This window comes from Acipenser ruthenus, chromosome 24 (genome assembly GCF_902713425.1).
Source record: "Acipenser ruthenus chromosome 24, fAciRut3.2 maternal haplotype, whole genome shotgun sequence".
NCBI classification, from domain to species: Eukaryota; Metazoa; Chordata; class Actinopteri; order Acipenseriformes; family Acipenseridae; genus Acipenser; species Acipenser ruthenus.
This window is the reverse complement of record NC_081212.1, coordinates 28,481,598-28,505,337: the sequence shown is the minus strand read 5'-3', so window position 1 is coordinate 28,505,337 and position 23,740 is coordinate 28,481,598. Positions and strand designations below refer to the sequence as shown.

Sequence of the window (23,740 nt, the reverse complement as noted above, 5' to 3'; positions counted from 1 at the left end):
GTGCCTAAGGGGGTTCTGTGTATCTTCAAATATCAGTGTGATCTATCCATGCCTAGGATCCAAGGCAACCTCTTGAAACAAACTGTGTCCATCACAGTTATTGTGCAAACCCTACTAGTGGGTGGAGGTTGGGGAGAGGATGCAGAACACAAACATGTCCTAATTCTGTATGTGAAGTGGTTATCACAATGGTTTCATGCAGTGTGGTGCAACAAGCACTGGGTGAAGAAGTATTCCAGTGCTTTATCAGAGCTTCATTTGTGATGCGCAGCTTGACTGAATGATTATGAGTGCTCATCAGACACCATTATGATTCGTTATAGTGTATACAAAGCTGTTTGCAACAAAGACTTGTGGGCTGTGATTTGATTTACAAACCTCACATACTGTATTGCTCTGTCAGCACCTGCAAATATAGGGTATGTGCTAAACCCCAGAGTGGAACAGACAAGCATAGGACTGCAGAGAAAAAAGTACCATTTGACATGTCCTCTCCTTTATTGAGGAGAACCAGCACATTCTCAATCTCAATCGGTCATAACTGGCTTCATACTGTATACAGCCCCATGCACGTGGAGCTGAAAATGCTTGGGGGTCACAAGCAGCATATTTCCTATTCACTCTATTTAAATCAGTTAAGATACAGTAGTATCTCCAAGACGTCCAGAGAATGTGGGAAGTGCACAGTACTGTAGATCACCCTACAACCTCATTCTATTCCATTTGAAATATTATGCAGCTTTGTCATACAACTCATGACAAGTGTCACAAGGCTGGCTGGTAGTGACACGTCAGACCCAGAAGAAACACACAGACAGACGGTGGTGATGAGTGAAACTGAGTGCAATGGCTGCACTCAGCGTTTAATAACAAAGTAAAAGGTTTAAACAGAACACAAAACAGGACACCGCACTGGAGCCAAAATAAATAGACAAACAAAAACGTACTAACACACAAAACAAGTGGACGAACGTTAAAAAGTACCGTGCTGGCACTTCCAGCACGCTGCAGCAGTTGTTATCTTTTAAGTTTCTTTTTTAGTTCTCCTCCTCTCTCTCCCGTTCTCCACTCACGAACACCCAACCCCGAGTGAGTGAAATGTGCATCTATATATCCTGTTGTGCTGCAATTCAATTACTAATTAATTATTTACTTGAATCCCAGCACGTGAATTAATTACGTGCAATCTCGTGCTTAAATACAATTACATCTTAAATAACTTGTGCTGCACACACCCATTTATATCCCGTGCAGCCATCTCTATACACCAACATTTACACACAACACGTAACATATAAACAAACTACGCACAAGGGCGTGGCCACATTGCCACACAAGTGATGACTGGTCAACGACATTTCAGATTTAACGACGAGGGACTGACTTCTGCCCACTTTGGCATGTGTCAACGGCTGCATGATTGACCCATCTTGGCAGCAATCTAATTTGACCTGCAATGCTGGAAAGCTGCCAAGAGTCAATGAAAGCTGGTCAAACCAAATTATGAATGGATTGGTAGCAACATAATGGATGCGGTACGTCAACAGAAATAGATTGAATCCGAGATCCGCCTTACCTGAGGTTCATCTGTTGAAAGATATCTTCTCAGATGTTTTCCTGCTTTCCAGCGCAAGTCATTATTCATCCTGAAGATTGGATGTGTCTGCTTGTCTGTGGAAAGAAGTTTCATCATCTTCTTGGAAGTTGCAGCCACATGTTTCTTGTGCAGTTTAAGACACTGACTGACCGGCATCAGAGCGTTTGTTTTATTGACATGCAATGCCAGGCTTATCTTCAGCATTTGCAACTTAGTGTCCTGAGAGCCGTGAAGTGCAGGGGCACTGCTGATGGATGTAAGAAAGCCAGGTCAGAATAGCAGTCATTCCACTTCAATAAACTGATCTCCTCTGGGAGCCACAGGAACTGCTCCCACTGACAGCTGGGATCTATTGGAGCCTGGATATAGGACTGAATCACTCAAATGGCATTGACATATGTAAAACAAAACCGGGCTCCTAACTCCCAACTGTCTTTAAATGAGACAGCACTCGAATGGGGGGCACAATCCAGCTTTTCCTGGCAAAACTCCTAGTTTTCTATAAGGAGGCATGGGCTGTACGTGGGATATATTTCATACAGACTTGCACAAGAGTTTATGTGAATATAAATAAAAATACTCACTCAGGGCACTCAGTACAACATAATCTTCTGTAACATTTTATAGGATGTTAAACAACTCTGTGCATTACCATAACAAACGTGTGGATTGATTTAGCTTTAGGGAGAGCTAGCCAAGAACAAATATATACAATACAATAAAATACAATCATCATACAAGTATCACAGAGTGCTTTTAGAAAATAATTATAGGGGTGGTCTGATGCTACGTAATGAACAAAGGTTCAAAACCATATATCGTAAGCCTATACATTCACTGCATCTGCATCCTTAATATCTAGAATTCCAAAATTGATGGGCATTGCAATTGATAACACTTCCCTCATCCGACTTCAGCTGAACTACAGAGATAGAACATCCCCTGGTCTCAGAGCGTGACCAGGGCACAAGGGAGCGAGCGGATCAGTGAGGTTCAAGGCCAGACAATGCAAAATTTTGAAGGCAATTCTACAGTCAACTCAAAGAGCAGTGCCAAGTACACTTTCTAAAAGACGTGGCCAGGAATCTGTAATCTGATGTGCCTTTTCTCTGATTGTCAACTATGAAAGAGACAGAAGTAACCTTGTCCCTGACAGGTTAATGATACTAAGTAGTTACTATGAAATTGCATTGTAATTACTGAAACCTTAAATGAAGTGTTACAACAAGACAGATACTGCTGAGAACAAAGGCGTACTATTATGAAATCTCTGAGCAACAGTAAAGTGCACCATGTGACTGTATTATCTGTTTTAAAGGAAGAACTAAAAAAAATAAATAAATAAATAAACAGCTATAAAAAGCCATTTATTCCTCAGCAGGGAAAACTGTGTGTAGAAATGATACACATCTCCCAAGCTAGCAGGGCATTTTAAACCTCTCCCGCTTGACCTATAAACCAAACCGCCAGCCGCTTAATAAAACCACAGACAAACCAGTTAAAAACGTCAGCGCAGAATGTATGGCGCTTTCGGCAAAAAAAATAAATAAGTAATACAATTTCACACCATCTCAGCTTATCAATTCTCTTAAGAGCCATTGGAGTCATAGGAACATAAGAAAGTTTACAGTCAGGGTTCCTGGAGGGACACTTTCCACCCGGACGTTTGTTTGCTCTCTTTGTGTCTGTCTGTTCATCACGGGCCAGATGGAATAAGCACTCGTGTGATAAGGATTACAAGCTGGTTTATTGCTTTTTATGGTGTGCAGTTTAGGACTTGGCAGCAGTGTGGTGATCTGTGTGACAGCACACATATTTTCCGCGGCTGGATGTAAAATAGCATAGAGCCAATAATTCAACATACTGCAGAAACATTAATGCCAGCTTGAAATCAGATTTCAAAGATGAGCTATACCTTCTTTGCACAGCCTGTTTTAAGGTTTCAGAACCTCCCTTACAAATTATGAAAGAATGCCAGAAAAAAATACTAAATAGATTTTTAAATCTGCAAAAAAAAAGATGAAAGATTAGGGGTAGGGGTAGTCTTGAACTAGTCTAGTAAAGGGTTGGGACAAGGGTTACATATAAAAAAAAAACGTTTATTGCCTGAATAATGGAAAGCAGGACCAAAAATATGTAAGTCATATACGAGTTTGAGGTCAGTGCCTTGGTCCATGTCATTGCAATATTGCGTCCTATTCACAAAGCTTTAAGATAGACAGTGTCATGATTGGTAAAGATTGAGGATGGACACCCCTTACCTGAAGAAAGTCAAATGAATGCCACCACCTACTCATATATAGTGATGCTGGTGAGTCCAGCATCATGTCTCTTTTTGTCATTTCATGATTAATAGTACCCACACAGTACAAAGCAAGTTTGTTCTTGAAAAGGAACACATGCAATGTGTTCAGCCTATTCAACCTGTGTCCTCCTGTGTGCCCCTGTGACGCGTCCCTTATTCTTGACACACCAAGTACTGCAGTGCTCTTCTGTGATTTGTGAGCACTGAAAAGGGGGAACAGCACCACATTTACAAAGTCTAAAGTAGCACAGTGCTCTTCTGTGATCTGTGAGCATTGAAAAGGGGGAACAGCACCACGTTTACAAAGACTAAAGTACCACAGTGCTCCTCTGTGATCTGTGAGCATTGAAAAGGGGGAACAGCACCACGTTTACAAAGACTAAAGTACCACAGTGCTCCTCTGTGATCTGTGAGCATTGAAAAGGGGGAACAGCACCACATTTACAAAGTCTAAAGTACCGCAGTGCTCTTCTGTGATCTGTGAGCACTGAAAACGGTGGAACAGCACCATGTTTACAAAGACTAAAGTACCGCAGTGCTCCTCTGTGATCTGTGAGCATTGAAAACGGTGGAACAGCACCATGTTTACAAAGACTAAAGTACCACAGTGCTCCTCTGTGATCTGTGAGCATTGAAAAGGGGGAACAGCACCACATTTACAAAGTCTAAAGTACCGCAGTGCTCTTCTGTGATCTGTGAGCATTGAAAACGGTGGAACAGCACCACATTTACAAAGTCTAAAGTACCGCAGTGCTCTTCTGTGATCTGTGAGCATTGAAAACGGTGGAACAGCACCATGTTTACAAAGACTAAAGTACCGCAGTGCTCTTCTGTGATCTGTGAGCACTGAAAACGGTGGAACAGCACCATGTTTACAAAGACTAAAGTACCGCAGTGCTCTTCTGTGATCTGTGAGCACTGAAAACGGTGGAACAGCACCATGTTTACAAAGACTAAAGTACCGCAGTGCTCTTCTGTGATCTGTGAGCACTGAAAACGGTGGAACAGCACCATGTTTACAAAGACTAAAGTTAGTGGGAACAAGGCTGGCCTTTTACTCTGTACGGTACAAAACGCCTTGCATGGACCAGAATCACACCTTTCATTTTTCCTTTTCTTTCATTGAAATCAAAGCAACACGAAACAAAAACATTCAGGTACATAAGAGGAGAATTTCAATCAATCCCTCAGGCTCCTCTGGAGACACGTTGACAAAACAGCACCTGCTTGTCTGCTGTCCCTGACAAGGGGGCTTGGAGTTCAGCTGTTCAAGCACTTCATCCACCACTTCCTTTCAATGCAACGTTTACACTGCAAATGAAATTCCACTGCTAGATATAGAGAGGATATTAAATTACAATTCATGGGGCTATTCCATGAATGAGGATGACTGAAGAACCGATGAGCTGTGATCCAGAAAATCTGTGCTGTAGAATACGAAGACATTATTCAGCACAAGATCGTCCAGTACTTCTCTTACCCCCTGAACCAGACAGCTATACTGCATGCTGCTCTGTGTGGAGTGACTGTGCAGCTGTGGGAGTGCAGTACAGTACAGTGGAGGAGCGCTATAAAGAAGCTGAATAAACAAGCTGGTGTTTTCTCAGTGAACCAAATGCTATAGTTACGTTATTTATGTTCACCTCTGAGACAATGTGTTCTTGAGAGAACGTACTGTCAACTGAAATTGTGTGGATGTTTCTGTTTCTCATGGTGCCTGAGGCATGATTAAATGCATTCAATGGAGCTGCTGCTGTCGGTCTGTTTGCCAGCTTTTAGCTGTTGCCTAGTACAGTGGATGCTAGTGTCAACTAATAGGCCTTGAAGCCTGCTCAGTGTGGTAACATATGCTGTCTGCTGCAAAACTGACTCCCTGTTAAAAAAAGAATTAGTTTCTTAAGATTCTGGAAGGAGGTGACAAGAGGATGTCAAAGTCCCAGCGCCAGCAAGTTGCAATCTACAGGGAGAGTGTGTGTGTGTGCAGAACTAGGCTCTGCCAGTGACACACAGGGAGAGTGTGTGTGTGCAGAACTAGACGCGGCTCTGTCAGTAAAACACAGGGAACCAGAAAACTTCCTAAAACTTCCAGACAGCAGCAATAATAAAAAATGGTTGCTAAAAACACCATCTGCTTTGGATTTACAGTCTGAATTTTCAAACATGTCTTTGGGGCACCAGTGACTGAAGTCCAGATGGGATACATTATTCCATAGGATTCTTCTTCGTGACAATGTTACATTTAGGGTGTGTTTGTTATAGCTTGGTTTAAATACTTGGCTTCAGCAGCTACTCTCCATGAAGACACAGTGGTCCAGTAATGACAGGAAGTATCTCATCCAGCTGTGTGGACGCAGAGATCCATGTTTGCTCTTGAAGCAAATTAAATAGATTTTCAGCTTCAATAGGCTGGACCCTCAGAGGGGAAACCTGTGCCTTCAATTCCGTTTTTTTTTTTTTAATAACTTCGTTGACACTTTAATAGATTTTATTTGTCATATTGCTATTTTCTTGCTTGAACCAAAAAGTTGTAATTAATATAAAATAAAAAAGCCACAAAATAAAATATGTCAATTATCCCAATTATTATGGAGATTCTGTAGTGGCAGTGAATTCTGAACTAACAGCTTATCAGAGCCAAGGTAGAGTGCTTGACAAGGGCAACAAAAAAGGTATTATATTATAAATAAATACCACAAAAAAACAAATAAACAGAGAACATATTTGTTTTTACAAAGCTTTTTTTTTTGCCAAGTTGTATAGTTTTTTTTTTTACAAAGCTTTTTTTTTTTTAGCAAAGTTATATATTTTTTTTTTTCTCACAAAACTGAGGCTTGACCCCAAAATTACAAAGACCCAATATGGAAGTTTAATCAAATAGGGTTGAATCCAGTAGCTGGTAAAATGACAGGAACTGTGAAGAGAGGGCCATTAAACTCAAAGCGAGAGATAGATATATCTGCTGCTCCTGCTGCTATTGCCTTTTCATCTAGGAGACGCCTTCATATTGTACTGTCCTCTTATGGGTAGATAATGAATGTTTTAGTGTGCTGTATGCTGTTAAGAATGTCATAGGAGAGCATCTTTCATAGAAAAGCGTGACTGTTAAAATATGGTGCTTGTCAGTCTGGAGAAATAAGAATCAATAGGTAGGCACGCTTTCCAAATAAGCCAATGGCCTCTCATCCCCCCAGAGAGAGGCTGCAATGTATCTCTAAATCAATTTCTCAGTAATGCTAAGCAAGTCTATAAGGAGCCATAAAGCCAGATTCTTCCACAATTTGGCTACCGAGGTTTGAAATGAACGATCCTACTTTATACTCCATGGCCTTACAGCATTATGTGTCACTGTGTGTCGTTGTGAATTTCCATTAGAATTTTGGTTCATTTTCCATAAAGTGTCTGTGACTACATTTTAATTACAATGTAATAGCATATGTTTTATGTAGTAATTGTATTGTAAATACACAACCTTATATGTAATTATAGTGTAATTACAAAATATGTCAAATTACAAAATATTCTGATCGCATGTGCTGTGAATTATAATGAAAAGAAATAAAGGGACAGAACCAGAATTGATAGCAGCAATCTACCCACCACTGCAGAATTCATTGAAATAGACTTACTTCATAGAGAGGTATGTAGAAGCAGGCTCCAACAACCATAATGAAAATGCACAGATTACGGTCATGTCATGGAAATTGCTTTGCAATGCGTAAAGCATATGGAGGGTTAGCCAAATAGCCCACCAGCCCTCCGATTACAATAGCAAACACACTGATTGCACACAGTGATGCCTGCTAGGACTCGTTGCAAAGCGGCAGTTACCAGCAGCAGACTCTGTTTTCTTAATAGGTATACAAAGCCGGGCACCCTGCTACATGCAATGTGCTTTTGATGTCTTAACTGTACATAGACATCTTCTGTGCTTTAGAAACACCTATGTTTTATTGATTTAGACAGTGATTTTAATACTCATCATCCTACTTTATCGGAGATATCTTTCATTGTATTTTTAATTGTATTAAGGGATTTTATTTTGGGGGCCAATTATTCACTTCTGCCTCTGAATACCAGCTGGGTTAATATATAGTTAAGCCTCTGTTGGACAGAGTATGGACATCATGTTATTAGGTGATGTCACTGCCCCTTTATACTATGGGACCTTTTAGATTACTGTGGGGTCAGTCTAACCCCACAAACCCCTCATGAGACTCAAATAGAAGCACAAACACAAGCAACTCCCACTTCAGCGTTTCACTGCACTGCTTCAAAGAGGTCCATGCTAATAGCTTCCACAAATGAGGTCATCAATTAACCAGAAAAGGTGGCTCTTGTGATTATATATTTTTCAATCAACTTTTTCAAGGGCATCCGGTAGAACAACAGCAGCACCTCTTCAATCACGTACCGACAATTACAGGCAATTCATCTCTCTAAAAGATCAATTCAATATATAGCATGTTTTCAGATAACCGAGAGAGGGTAGGCAGTAGATGAATTGCTGGGGGTGTAGACTTTGCCATGATGGAAGAAACCATGCACAGTAGAGAACAAGCAGACAGCAGGCAAAGGCAAAGCCACTTTACTCTGTCTGTTTCGTTTTGCCTGAATACACAATACAACCCCCATACTGCTGGGGCTGGGTCCAAGGGCCTTCTTTTGTTGTAGTTTGGTTTTCACAATTCTCTGCAGATTACGGCACCCAGCTTGCTCTTTGATGACCAGTGCTTTGTGATGTTGCGGGCACCTTCCTTGCTCTTTGATGACCAGTGCTTTGTGATGTTGCGGGCACCCTCCTTGCTCTTTGATGAACAGTGCTTTGTGATGTTGTGGGCACCCTCCTTGCTCTTTGATGACTAGTGCTTTGTGATGTTGGGGGCATCCTCCTTGCTCTTTGATGACCAGTGCTTTGTGTACCAGTGTTCCAGGTTTTTGGGTGTCGATAAGAAAAAGCCAATTCTCCTAATCGTGTCCGTATCCTTGGGTCTACCAGTCCCAAGGATACAGCCAGTATTGACCTTTTTGACCAAAGTGCTAAGATAATCAGGAACCAGTGATAAAGCCTTCAATTTGTCAATGAGAACCATCCTAGTTTTTTATACATCTGGCAATGATGTGTCAAAAAAGGACACTCTAAAACAAAACGGCAGCATGAATTACATATTACATCCAATTTTTGCAAAGACTATTTTAATGACATTGTGCATCCGCCCAATGGGATGCTTAATAGAATTAACTGGACAATGGCACCAGATTTATCGTTGAATTGGATAAACCTTAATCAAGTCTGTCTGCTCCCAGTCCACCCGCTGTTTGCATCCCGTCACATTCCTGCTGCCTTCCCTATAATCAGACTTGCTGATGCAGTTAGTGCCCATTACTAAATGGAATGATTCTTCTTGTCCCTTTCCAGAGAAAACCCAATGATCGTCCCTGTAAAGAAGCCAAAGAAACTATGTGTGTATTTGCATTTTCGTTTTGTCGCCATACAGTACATATGCAATGTAACATCCTTGCTGAGTTATCTGCCATAATAAAGTACATTCATCAATTGCATTTCTTAACATTTGTTATCATTTTTTGTATTATTGTTGTTGCAAGGGAATCCTACTAAAAGCCACATGATGAGATGTAGCATGGTGATCATTTCTGCACAGCACTATCAATATTAAGAATCTAATGTGTGGATTGTTGAGACAGTTCCACATGGAGAGGGATTGGAGATGACTGTGAAACACTCTCACTGAAGGGTTCCAAGCCACTTCCCAATCTCACAAACAATTTCACTGTTTGACTGATTTCACCGTTTATTCTTCACAAAATAAATGCAGAGACATTAAAAGCATGTGAGTTATAGGACAAGCAGTGACTGGTGACTTACCAGCTTGCCTTTCCAATGCCCCTGTGTTCAGGTGAAAGACTGAAACAGGTGTGTTTGTTACATCTTGGTTCACTGGTTGCTATGGAAAAAAACAAGGTTAAGAAATGAGCTTAATGTGTGCCTTTTATATAGGAAAATGTGTGACTAGCTGTACGTATAATAAGGCTATTTTAAGCAAGCATGATATTATCCATTGTATGAATAATATACATCAGTCTACAGTTAATGACTGTTAATCTACATTAAAAAAATAACACAGCCTGAAAATAAGGACAATTTAATTAAAGTTGAAGAGAGGGATGTGAGGCTGAGCCTGTGGTGTAATTGAACATGACAAAACAATGTTCTGCTGTCGCGTTAGCTGCACTAAATGCATACAGCCACCAAGTCTGGAGTCTTTGATGTCAGGCTTTCTTTTGACTTTTATGTAACAGTTTTGACAGCGTGGCGTTTTAAATGAGTCCAGGCAGAAGCCCCTGAATCCAGTTCTTGCTCATACAAGTAGACGTGGGATTTGTTACTATAGTATATTCCAGGGCTGTCTAACAGATCTCTTTGAACCGTAAAGGAGAAATAGCCAATCCAACGCAATTTTACTGCAACTCCCTCAGTCCGTTTCCCATCTCAAGTGATTTGAATATTTTATACATTACAAAGTGTATGGTCCTTGATTTTAATCTCAAATCATCCTGACACAGATATCCTCACATATCCCCCCAAAAAGAGAAAAGATTATGTATGCATGTTAACTTGAACTGGGCTTCATTTACATTGAAATGAAGTAGTGTCTGAGTGATATCTAACTCGAATTAGCCTTGCTGTCATCTCTGACAGCAGAAGAAGCGGCGGTCATCTATCAGCCTGAAACTGGAAAACTGGTTAAACTTTATCACTCTACCATTAGCCTGTTGGTCCTTTCTAAGAAGGTCTGGGACAATGTTTAATTAAAAACTCATTACCATGAACTAACTCTTAGCATGAGGTGGGCGTGATTTTGTATTTTTCCACCATGTTAACTACAACCGTGCTATTTCATCTGGGGGCTGCTGATCTTTTCTGAACCCTTCATCTCAGCCATTATCTTGAATTTATCCGTACTAATGAAGTGCAACACTCCAAGCATTTTAAAACCTTCCTTAAGCCTGACTCCCCCAGTCCCATCTCTGTCACAGTTGTTTAAATAGTATTGTCCCCGACAGGCTGTGGGCTGACTGGCATTCACACTTGAAACGGGTAAAAATGAAATTGACTGCTAAATGAAAGTGTAGCAGATGCACTTCCTAAAGAAACCACTCAAGAGCGTTCAGATACTGCAGCTTGAAACATTCCACATGTCACCTAAAACGTGTTGCTGCATAAGTGACCCGAAAGTTGCCATGTGCTTTATGGGCTGAATGTATATGAGGTCGAAGTGATCAGCGCACAATAACATCAGTCTGTGCACACCAAGTTCATGTTGCCCTAACGCCTAAATCTACTATAACTTGAAGGAGACCATTACACAGAGCATGTTCTCCCCACACACTACTAACAGAACCATCACTGAGGTTTTTCTTGGTGCTTTGACCCCTTTATCACCATCAGTTACGAGAGCTTCCACTATGGTCCAGCCGGATACAACCTCATTCACATTTCCATCAGGACTCTCTCTGGGGTGTGCATCATGGTTCTGTTGCAGCTTCCACCTCCACTAACTATCCACGATGTTCTCTGGAGGTCCTGGGATATTGTTCCCATTTCTAAGAAGTGAAAATGAGGTGGCGAGACTATCCTGTTACTCCTAATAGGTCATGAATGTCAGTCGTTACCCCAGGGTACAAATTCCACTGAGCCTTCTCAATTCTGAGCATTAGTGACATCCGGCATCAAACAACTAGTTACCTCAAACAAAATACAAGCGAATAATAGGAAGTCTTTCAATGAAACTGCCATTGAGCTCCAAAAGCGTCCATTAAATTAGAGTGATGTGGTATGAGACCTTGTGTAAGCCACAACGCATTTATGTAAAAGCAGAGCCGTGGAAAGAATAAAAATCAATTGATATATAAATTAAAATGTAATTTAATTGAGCCCTGGCAAATCCTTATAGGGATTGGATTTAAGAGTTATAAACTACTAAATCACACCGGTGCTCACATTATCATAACTAGGTATAAGCAAATGTCAAGAGCGAGGCTGCAGAAGTTATTATGTCGACACAGTTTGCATAATTTTATTGTAGAAAGATCCGTGTCAGTTAAACCTGCTATTCCCTTTTCCAGTTGGATTGGGAAACAAAAACAGGAGCTTCTATTAGTTTCACTCTTCTGTCATCTGTTCTGAACATAAACACCCAGGGATCCAGTACCAAAGACACATTCTGAACATAAACACCCAGGGATCCAGTACCAAAGACACATTCTGAACATAGACACCCAGGGATCCAGTACCAAAGACACATTCTGAACATAGACACCCAGGGATCCAGTACCAAAGACACATTCTGAACATAGACACCCAGGGGTCCAGTACCAAAGACACATTCTGAACATAGACACCCAGGGATCCAGTACCAAAGACACATTCTGAACATAGACACCCAGGGATCCAATAAGAGATTATTATTATTATTATTATTATTATTATTATTATTATTATTATTATTATTATTATTATTATTATTATTATTATTAATTCAACAAGGGTCTTTCCAAGCTCCAGTCTTGTGTTCTAAAGCTCTCTTATCCCACAGAGTGCCACAGGCACATTATTGTCTATTCTATAATAAAATGCCCCACTGTGTAGTGTTCGCATGATGATAAATCTCTTGATCTTTTTAAAAGCATTTGCTCTAAAATTGGCAGGGCTGCAAAAACAGGCAGATGTGGGGAAAAAGAATGCAGCAGAATAAACAAATCAATCCCAGAATAGACTGTGACAGCAATACTGTATGGGTGTGTGCATCAAACAGGAACTGACAAGAATCTCACATCTTGGCTGCAGTGCCTCTTATGTAACACATTCTCAAAATCTCCAGCTCTGGCGTGCGGATCTGCAGACTGCTGCAAATAAAAGCCTGAAGATGGGCCAGCTATTAACCCTTGGCAACTACAACATTGCAACAGCTCTGCTAATCAAGTTAAGCAGCACCATTTGCGACTTGAGGTGGAGAATGACTTTGGTGTGGCTGCCATATGAGTTTACAGTGTACAGTTGAGGCACAAACTAATTACACAACCTACATGCTTTGGAAAGTATGAGGAGCACGACCTTATTTTATGGCAACAGTCCTGTGCTTTCTGTTTGCTGATACTTTGGGTGATGTAGTTCATTCAAGGTGAAAAGCAGAGTAAGTTATAGCTGAAACTAAGTAACTACTCGTTATCCATTCCGTAGAGTTCCATAGAGCACAACAGCGTTTTAAACCTCTTTGAATTCCTGCTGCTTATTAAGCTCAGCTTGGTCAATGATAGGACACTAAGAATCCAGGTAACCGCTCTGTACACACAAATCAGCAATCTCAGGTCTAAGGTGAGCATTCCATTAGCATTCATACTGTGGTCAGGCTAAATTGGTAAACTGCTTGCCAATTTTAACCTGGTCACTTGTACTAAAGCACCACACTGGCTGCTAGTAATTCCTGAAAAAAAACATTTTGGGGACACCCCCACTTTGTTATGTACTGTCTGTCTCCTCACTTTGGAAAATCATCCTTGAGGAGTTTAATACAATGCACTCTTCCCTGTCAATTAGCTTTGATTGCATATAGTCATTCACTGTCAGTGTGGGTAAATATCTATGGCACATCACTTTAATGCCCCAGCTCAGGATCATTACTTCCATAGGCCAGGGTTTTGATTGATTTTTTCATTAGCTTTTGTATCTGTTGAAGATTAACCAGGCTCACAGTCAGTTTTATGGGTGCTAATGAATCGGATTATTAGATGGTTTAAAACAACAAACTCATGAGACTAGCTCATTTAATTAATTAAAATCTATTTTATATTGTATCTTAATAGGACCTTGCATGGGTATATTAAACTCTGCAGTGATTCTTGGTATACAAAAAAAAAAAAAAAAACTATTTGACTTACCTGTACAAGCTATTTATTAGATGAATGGGGTATTATTTTCATTTTTCTTTAATTATAAAACTGCTGTCTTGCATAAAAAAGCCCCCTTGTCCCACCACATCCTCTGCTGGTTAAGTTAGTGAGTGTTGCACACTCTGTATACTGTAGCTCCCTTCCAGTGTTGTGCATCCCACAAAACAAGCTGTACGTGCTTTAGTACCCACTGAGCTTCAGGGCGTAGCTATATCTTATTCTGGTAAAGTTGCAGATTTCCTTTGAAGGTACTGAGTGATTAAATATTTGTAGGTGCAAAATGTCCCTTCCATATGTAGATCATGAAGCATATGGCAGCCTGTGAAAGCGGGTGCCAAGATTTGAAATGGCAAGCTAGGAGTAGCGTCCTCGTTTCTGTGCTAACAAGAAGTTAGCTGTGGCCTTGGTGACAGCTCTGGGTGTGAGTTCCACTGTGTTCAACTCGATCTGCCAGAACAGCCTCCCTAGTGAGTGTGTACCAGCACACACACACCCTCACTCACACACTGAGACACACAGACACACACACACACACACACAAGTACACACACACAGATGCACACACACTGAGGCACACAGACACACACACACAAGTACACACGCACACAGATGCACACACACACACACACTCAGATGCACACGCACTCAATTGACCAAGCATATAATGTCTTTTAATTCTTGAATTTTTTTCTCGACACATTTTCAAAACGTTTTTCAAAAGGTGAACATTCCATGTTAAAGTTTTAATTCATCTTGGGAGAGCATGGCAGACCTTGAATTATATAACTTTTTTGTTTTGTTTTGTTCAAGTTTTGTAATATTAACAGGAGGGTAATACAACATCCATGTAGAATGTAATGTTCCAATTACAGTTTCTGTGAAATTACAGACCCCAAAAAGAAATATATAGCATAAAGCCATGCATAATGCATAGCTGTGTCGTGAACAACGATGGCATGTTCAGATATTTTGTTTGCCAAACACTGAGAATTAAATGAAGTAATAATAATCTCAGCGGTAATTTATTTCAGGTCCGTGTCCCAGCACTGTGAGCGCTCTTATCTATATCCAGAACGCTTTGAAAAATACATCATCATGGCAGTCATTTGCATTGGAAAGCAGGCAGGTTTTGTCTACGGGGTGAAGCTGTTTGTTAAGTTAAAGAAATGTAAATTAAATAGGCTTCAGCCCATTGAAAATATTCTTATTGAACGTTTGGGTAGCTCCTTTCACTAGTGCCTGTGTTATGAATGTAGACTGTGGAAATGGTACCTGTGAATGAATTGCCTGAATACATTGTGTCATCATAAAGCATGTACCACCATGCTAAGTTCATTGTGCTGTCCATTCGGGCATACGATTCGCTAGCAGGGTACAGCATTGTTGGGTGGGCGTGATCCAGAATGATGCTAAAGTAAAGCAAGGCATTGATCAGGCCTTCCAGAGTTATCAAGGGACCCATAATTATATAGAAGCCAGTCCTTGGAAGTTGACAGGAAGGCAGAGAGGTGCACGCTGAGAAAACTGATGGCAGTACTTGAAATCCCGTCTGGGGCTGGGGAGCGCTGGTGATGGACTATATGTCTACCTGGATTTTGTTAGTGCACTCATCCTTTATAAGGGCCACTTTACAGTAAAGGGTCATTCGTTTTAGCATCCTTGAGCATCTTCCTTGTAACAAACTGAATTCACTGCAAACCTGCTGTGTTCCTTTGATCTGTAAGGACACGCCTCGGGTTTTTAGTTTCAATATGAACACTCGATCATAACTATGACAATGATTGAGTTTACTACATGCTGGCCAATTCACAATACAGATTACAAGGCTGATTTTATTTTGCCCTTGAGTTTAGAGAAAGGGAATGGGGTTCATTTGAAACATAGCAGAACATTGCTGATCTAAGCAGAAACAACAATCATGGAGAACAGAAGATTAAAGATGATCGCAAGCCTTTAATGTCTATTAAAAAGAGGGAACAATGTTCCTGGATTTATTCATTCTATTACATACTGACATCTAGTGGCGAGTACAAGTCTGTGCACAAATTCTTATCTCGGTCTGGGATATCAATTATCAACCCACATGGCATCCTTCTTAATCTAACCATCCTCCAGTTCCCTGTTATTAACCTTATAAAAGTTACACATGTAACGTGTCATTAAAATGTTTGTGCAATGCATTGTTAATCCTCAAATCCTTTCATAACACTGCAGAGGTTTTAGATGAACCCTTACAGGTGAGCGTCTCCTTGCTGTTATTTCATGCAAACTCGTCTTTGTGTATTACCTGAAATAATGCAACTAGGTAATGTGTAAGTTCCTTTATCTAGAGGAATGTCGTTATAAAGCAGGCTATGCAGAAGAAGCAGGCGGAAGCTATGCAGTAGTAAGCCAGGCACAGAAGGCTCTGCTGTCACAGAGGGTAAATGCAGGAGAGCGTGAACCAGCAGAACAGCCTGCAGCACAGAGGGGTGCATGGGAAGGGCTGGCAACATTAGGATTGCCATCTGCAATGTGGACTAGTTTTGCTGACCACCCAGTATCATGCAAAACGTAATGTATCATACACTGTCAATGATTATACTACTGTCTTGAGCACAACACACACAACACCATTGGAATGAATATGTTGGACCCCGGTGCCTTATTTTGTAATTTATTTTATGCTGATTTTGTATTGCATAATATTCTGCATGAGTGGACAGTTTAGCTTGAATAATTACGAATGAACCTACAGTCCTCCAACACACACTTGAAAATGTAACTGTTACACCTCATAGATTACCATACTGTATGCCTTTTAAAGAGAGTTGTGTTTTGCGCTCCAGTATAATACACAGCAAGTCGCTATACGAGCACTGTACGCAACCGTCTGATTGGTGGAAGTATTATTGGCGATCCAATCAAAACCGCCAATAAAGCCAAAATACATTCTCCACCAAAATTTCCCGTTATACGGTAATTATAGACCCGGGTTCTTGAACGCCAAAAACAAGTAAGGTGAGAGCATTTTTACTGAATAAAAAGGCTTAAAAACATAAATACAAGTACTGGCTTTTCTTTGTCAGATGCAATAATCTATCAATGGAAATGCAACGTAACTAACATGCAGGTACACTAGAGGACCGAAGCGCCGGCTGTGTTTGGGAGCAGCTAGCTGCTTTGCTCAGTGGAGACGATTAGTGTCGTCTATATATGTTACCGCAGTGTGCTCTGTCAGTTTAATCAATGCATTCTATTTCTGGATCTGCAAAAACCTGTAAATCTTCATCAAACCTGCGCGTCTTGCAATAAAGACATTTTACACTATGTTTTGAAAGGATACTATCTCTCATGTCGGTGTTCTGCTAACATGAGCGTTGCGGCTGTGGTGACGGCGAGAATATCCTGGGACAGCTCTGACGAATGACACGGGAAAGAGCCAGCAACTACAACCAGTATGTATTATAGTGCTGAATATAGTCCACTCCACAGATTATTACGATGTGTTTGTTTTTTGCTTTGCACAATGTGATGAATGGATAAGGAGACGTTTCTTTCTCTGCTGCTCGCTGGCATTACTGTTGCAGCTGGGAATTCAAACACCTGCTAACTGGTTTCCACTATGCAGTGCAGGTTTACAGCAACCCAGTGAAAAGTATGTTTTTACTGTTAACAGATAAGTAAATAAGTCACTTAAATTGTATCAATGGCATTTAAAGGTGAAAGGATGCTGTTTTCATATTTACAATAGTTAAATAAACTGCAAGCTAATTATCTAGAATGCTTTTCACAGAAGGTTGCAGATTTCTCCATCTCTGTTGCAAATATAACTGTGTTTCTTCTCCACAGTGGACAAACGAGAGCGATGAATACTTGAAAAGCCCTCCAATTAAAGCAAATTCCATTTGCAGCTTCCATTGTGTAGCCACTGGGTGGCGCTCTGGCTGTTCTGCACAGCGCTGTGTGCCGTGCTTGATTGTTGTAAATGGTAATACAGCACTCTGGAACCCGTCTCCACAGCACCTGGTTTTACAGGTCTGCTGAAATACATATGGGTGTACCTTTCTGTTTAAGAGTGACATATTTCTTATAAAAAACTAGAAAATGTTCTTCAATTCAAAAGCAAAAATGTTCCTCAGAAAGGTCATCAATTAAACCCATGTTCTGTGTTTACGCTGCATTTGCTTTACTTAAAAGAACATTTTCACAGCACAATACATAATGATGCAAATTCAGTGCAAATGGTGATGGTGTGTGTATGCAACAGCACATGTCAAGCGCTACCCATGGGCCACGTGTCCACGTGTCCACGCAAACACTTTGAAATCAAATGTGAAAATGTTGCTTGAAACCTGAAAACCCAAGTGAGTTTCCACCAGCTAACAGACTGACAATACAAACGAGTACGCACACGCATAATGAAACTCAGTGCAAGGGAAAGAAACGAATTGAACAGCATGTGTCAATTAACTAAAGTATCACTTTTATTGAGCCCATCGTGTGTTCATTTACATATCCACACCCCTTGCAGATAATAGCACAACCCACTCGGTCGGCTTGCTCAGGCAGACCGCTGAGAGAGGAGTTTTATGCGGTCTGAGAGCCGGGGAAGGAGTTCACGGTTTGATGGTTCTTGAGTTGTTCGTCACTAGTTCGCAAATGGTGTTAAGACATTCCGTTTTAAAACCAACCTCAGCTGAATTTAGAAACTGTTCAGATATGAGTGGAACTGCAGCTTTAAAGGTGGAAGCTAACGTAGTGGTCCTGGGAGCAGATAGGGTCGGCAAAACTGGTAAGATTACTTTATTACTCGACCTGGTGCCAAGTGGTTATGCAAAACATTTTTAGAATAATAGTAATGCTAAAATGTTTCTAAACAGTATTTTCTTATTACAGCGCTCACAGTACGTTTTCTAACTCGGAGATTCATTGGAGAATATGGAGATATTGGTAATTATGTATTTGCAGTATGTTTTTCCCCCCCAAAATATCAAGAAATAAATAAATCGTGGCTGTTTTTTTTTTTGTTTTGTTTTTTTTTAAACTATAATTTGAATACCTAACTTCTAGGTATCGCTGTACAGTATATTTTCCACATCTGAAAATACACTGTAGTTAATCAATGACATGATGGACACTGAAGTACTGGCCCTATCTTAAGTAACACCATGCACAGTACTACGAGTAGAAACTGGAAGTGGTTTAACACCAATGCTTGTGTTTTCCAGAATCAATATACAGCCACAACGTTATTGTGGATGGAAGAGATATTTCTTTCAATATCTGGGACTGCCCTTATTCGCAGGTAAGCTCAGAGGTGCACAGCCTACTTTACTACTGGACACTGTAATGGTTGAGCTGAAATTTGCTCAAAACAGATCATACCCAAAATAAAATAGCACTATTGATTAAAATGTAGCGTTTTTTAATTTGGTCTGTGGTGGAACAAATCATTCGTTTTTGTTCTGCAGATTATTCTTCGGTTTATTTGCTATGTCGCTCAGTGGTTTGCAGGGTCAGCGACGTGTATCACAAGATGCCGCTATTGTTTCCTCTTTGGGGTCAGTGTCCATTTCGGAGTGTAGTTTAACTGCTAAGGAAGCAGTGCTTGCCCTTTGTTTGAGGAATGTTTACTCCCATTTCTTGAAGATGTTTCCACGTGCTCTTTGTTCGCTTGGTAATCAATTGTCATTGCTCCTTCTGATATTCTGCGCGCTGCTCTGAAGTTTGCACACAACTAAGCTTTAGAAGTGATGCAGAACAAAGGGGCGATGCTGCCTGTAATGAAGGTGGCTTCAGGTAAAATTGTAGGTCGTTGCTTGAGTTATTCTTAAGTGTTATATTTACTGCTAAGTGTTTCCTGGTAAGGTGCAGCTGTGGAGGAATCGGAGTGATTGGGGAACATTACAGTAATAAATAAATAAATAATGCATGGACAGTAAATCCATTAGTTATGGATTTTATTCCTAACTGTGAATGCAGTGATTGAACTGTATCATGCCACACAGTAGCTGATGTGCAGGTATATTTGTATAGCAGTGGTTCGGTGGTTATGGACCAGGCCTCTTTGGAACAGAGGTGGCATTGTGCGGCCCCTATAGACATGCACTGTGCGGTCCCTATAGACATGCATTGTGTGGCCCCTATAGACATGCATTGTGCGGGCCCTATAGACATGCATTGTGCGGTCTCTATAGACATGTATTGTGCGGTCCCTATAGACATGCTTCTGTAAGATGTGCACCTCCACAATGGTAACTGGAAGCCTCTTGCCTGTTTCTTCTTTAGGACCTGTCAGAAGTGAAGTGTATCCAGGAGAAGAGGACCCAGTGGGCGGATGGCTTCATTCTGGTGTACAGCATCTGTGACCGAGCCAGCTTCAGCATCATCCGCCAGCAGATCCAGTGCATCAAAGCCACGAAGGAATACCTGGGTGTGGAGAAGGTGCCCATCGTGATCGTGGGCAACAAGCGGGACCTGCACCACCGGAGGACCGTGTCCAGCGAGGAGGGGAGGCTCCTGGCCCTCTCCACAGACTGTGAGTTTTACGAGGTGTCTGCAGCAGAGACCTACCACGGGGTCCTGCTGGTGTTTCACGGGCTGCTGGAGAGAATCAGGGACTCCAGGACTTCAGCCAAGAAGCCGGCTGGGATCAAGAGCATTGTGAAGAGCATGTCCGCGGTATTCGCAAGAAAGAGGACGGATTCTGTATAACAAACCGGGCCCCGGGGGCTGTTGCCACAGTCTGTCTTTCAGTAACTGTTTCTGCTGTTAAACTGCTGGCTTACTCACCCTAGCCACTGCTGTGGTGGCTGCTTGTTAAAACTGTTTTTAAAAAAGATATATATGTTTGAATTAGGTTGAGCTTTTTAAAAGCGGTCCCCATTATGGCATTAAGGTAGAAACAGTGGGAAAGGTTTTTCATGTGCCGTACCAAACACTCCTAATCAAACGCAAATGCTTATTTTTAGGAAGGACTGCAACTAGATTATCAGAGTGACCGTTCTGAACTGGTCTTCTGAGAAGCACTTAATGGGTGAAGTGGAGAGTGGTTAAAAGGGGAGGTAAGGACAGCAGCAATGAGGGAGGTAACACACTACTTAACAGGGCGAGTGGGAAGGAAGTAAATACTTCATCCAAAGTGAGCCGCACCAGTGAAATATTACAATACTGAACAGGTCATCAAAACAAGGGGATGCTGTCTGCTGTGTAGTCCTTTCCAGTCACTTAGTTTGCTTAACAGAAAAGGTCCCTTGAGAAGAGACCCACATCCATTATAAGGAGATCCAGGGGAAACACAGTGTGGTTTGGGTCGGTCAGGCACCTTAGAAAACCCTCTGTTGAGCCCCAGTTGCTTTTGCAACCCGGTGAACTTGTGATCAGCAGCAACCTGCGTCCTTGTCTGTTCATTTTACACTGCCTCCTTGTGGATACTTTGTCCCTGGTTTCGTTATTCTATTCACCAATGCAATACACAATCCTCTATCTGCCCGCTGTCCTGTTGTATCTGATACCCATAACGTTGCTACTTCTGTATTTGTGTTTAGATTGGAATAAAGAGTAATATTGGTACATGCAGCTCAAACCTGCCATCTTTGCATTCACACCCATATCAAAGCCAATATATCAACAAGGAGCCTAACAGAATGATAAAGTTTTGAACAAAAGTATTGACAAGAATCTCTTACCGTAACCTGTTGAAACTCTGAAATGGAAAGCAGGTATTTCAGATTGGCTGGTATATATTTGCACCCTTAAAGAAAGGTTGAAACCCTGTGTAATAGAGGCATGCAGGACAATAAAACACTGAGGTAGTGTACAGACAAAAAACTAAAACAGCAGCAAACGCTGCACACCGTTCCTGGAGGTGCACAATGAAAATGTGTTGATAATACCACTTGTATAATGAACTGTAAATATGTACATGTACTAATTTAAGTTAAATGTAAAATGTTTCTATTCTTTTTCAGCTCATGCTGTAATAAATCCACACACAGACGCCCCCTGTGGTTTTGTTTGTTGTTTGCTTGTTATCTTTACTACTGCTTCTGCTTTCCTTCTTTACCGTGGCTGTGCATCGGCTGATACAACTACACAGCTTCGGACAGCCTCTGAATGAAACTGTAACTACGCGTTCAGACACGTTTATATGAAGCTGCCGGGTGGCCCCTCTTAGCTCTTCATGGATTGTAAAATAAACTACAAGCTGATTGCACTTCTCACTACCAAAGTACATACAAAACAAAGCAGCAAGCATCGTTGAAGCAGTTGCAGTATTGTGCTTTGGTAATATTTCAGAATACTGTTTTTTTTTTTTTGTACCTCTTATTTGAAGGGTATTTTTTTTGAAAGGGTAATTGTTGCACATAGTGTATAATTATGCTTATTGAAAAGCAACATTTCAATGTATCTCTAGTTTTGATGTCCAGAACACTGGGTCCTATTCAAATTTTATTTCAGGACTGTTCAGCATTCTATATAAATGCATGTTTCATGAATACTGGTTTAGAATTCCTCGTGGTTCTGGCCCACACTGGAAGGTCTGTACTGAGGCACGGGGTTTCCGGCTGCTACATTCTGTTGGGTTTTGTTTCGCTGAAGACCTTGAACGTGCGGTGCAGGCTCATCTCATTCATGTACTATTAGGAGTCCTGGACTTTGGCTGACCCAGTTTCAACTGGCTACTACTCTCTGTTCCCATTTCCACTCACAGTTTTGGCAGCGTGGTGAGGAACTGTCTTCTTGACAGCTCAGTTCCCATGTGTACTGGTGTTGACATACATTGCAAAGTACACTGAGTAACTGCTGTTTTATAAGATCAAAAGTTTGGGAATGAGAAACAGCCATTTGGCCCATCAAGGCCTGTCCCTTGTTAGCCCACCATTCTCCCCTACTGGAGGGAACTAATTTAAAAGCACTGAATCTAGTCTTTTTTATTTTTTATTTTAATGTTCCCAGTGTTTTAGATCCTACTACTTCATCTGGTAGGCTATTCCATGCATTTATATCTCTCAGCACCAGAATACAATGCCAAGAAAAATCACCCCACACCATCACAGAATCCTCAGAGCAAGAGCAAGCTAGTATCTGACACAGAGCAAGAGAAGCTGCTAGTATCTGACACACAAAACCCAGGTCAGTGCAACATGTTGTGCATGTCTATGTGTGCACATGAGCTCATGTCCGAGTGCAGCCAGCACCCCGGACTTGCATCTTGTAATATATGGTGCATTTTGTCTGAGGACGGTCTGTATCTGAGCATGCTTCGTGCTTTGTGATCAATGCTGAAGACATTGTGTTTTCATACCTGCAGTCATTGCACCATATCAAACACACAGGTGTCTTGGATTCCTGCTCTGTTTTAAAATGATCTCTTTCTGTTTAGTTAAATAACATGTTATCTTTTTATTATCAAAGGTGTCTGTGCACAGCTGACATGGACGAACATAAACGAGCACATTTCACTGAAACCCTGCAGGGTGACTGGTGAGGTGTGTGCATGGTGTGAACAGCCTGCATTGACCCTGGAGTTAATGCACTGCTTCGACACTCTTCTGCTGTTCCACTCAAGAGCATTTGAAGGTAGTTTCAATTGAGCCTTTTTTTTTTGGATTTGTTCATTCAGATTGAACCCAAGTGCTGCTACTGTTTGTTCTTCAGGGGAAAATACCAAAGATGTGAATCATTCTTTCCCAGAGATGATCAGACACCCTTTGCAAATGGAAAAAAAAAGTATTTTCTTCCAAAAACTGGTAGTTTATTTTGACTGCACGGAATGGAAAACCTAATAAAATTGGCTCCTGAATCTCACATTGCAAGTCTGGCTGGCTTTCATACAAGAAGAAAATAAATAGATAATCCCAAACGAAGACTGATTATAACGTACT

The 23,740-nt window shown here is 41.1% G+C and overlaps 1 protein-coding gene across 2 annotated transcripts; it reads left to right on the top strand.

Moving 5' to 3' along the window:
- The first annotated feature begins 18,380 nt into the window (after nucleotides 1-18,380).
- On the top strand, nucleotides 18,381-21,854 carry LOC117427930 (ras-related and estrogen-regulated growth inhibitor-like protein). 2 transcript variants are annotated; one of them, XM_058999136.1, is made up of 4 exons: nucleotides 18,381-18,645; nucleotides 18,750-18,803; nucleotides 19,082-19,170; nucleotides 20,142-21,854. In XM_058999136.1, exons 1-4 carry the CDS (start codon nucleotides 18,480-18,482, stop codon nucleotides 20,565-20,567), a joined length of 735 nt encoding a protein of 244 aa, XP_058855119.1. In that variant the 5' UTR covers nucleotides 18,381-18,479; the 3' UTR covers nucleotides 20,568-21,854. The 2 variants fall into 2 exon arrangements, with proteins under 2 accessions (XP_058855119.1, XP_033902216.3); XM_034046325.3 differs by having other exon boundaries at nucleotides 18,391-18,645; nucleotides 19,082-19,158.
- The last annotated feature ends 1,886 nt before the right edge of the window (nucleotides 21,855-23,740 follow it).

Coding starts and splice junctions, on each gene's coding strand:
- LOC117427930 (XM_058999136.1), top strand. CDS start 18,480: ATGGTTCTTGAGTTGTTCGTCACTAGTTCGCAAATGGTGTTAAGACAT. Junction 18,804..19,081: donor TGGAGAATATGGAGATATTG/GTAATTATGTAT, acceptor TGTGTTTTCCAG/AATCAATATACAGCCACAAC. Junction 19,171..20,141: donor ATTCGCAGGTAAGCTCAGAG/GTGCACAGCCTA, acceptor TTTCTTCTTTAG/GACCTGTCAGAAGTGAAGTG.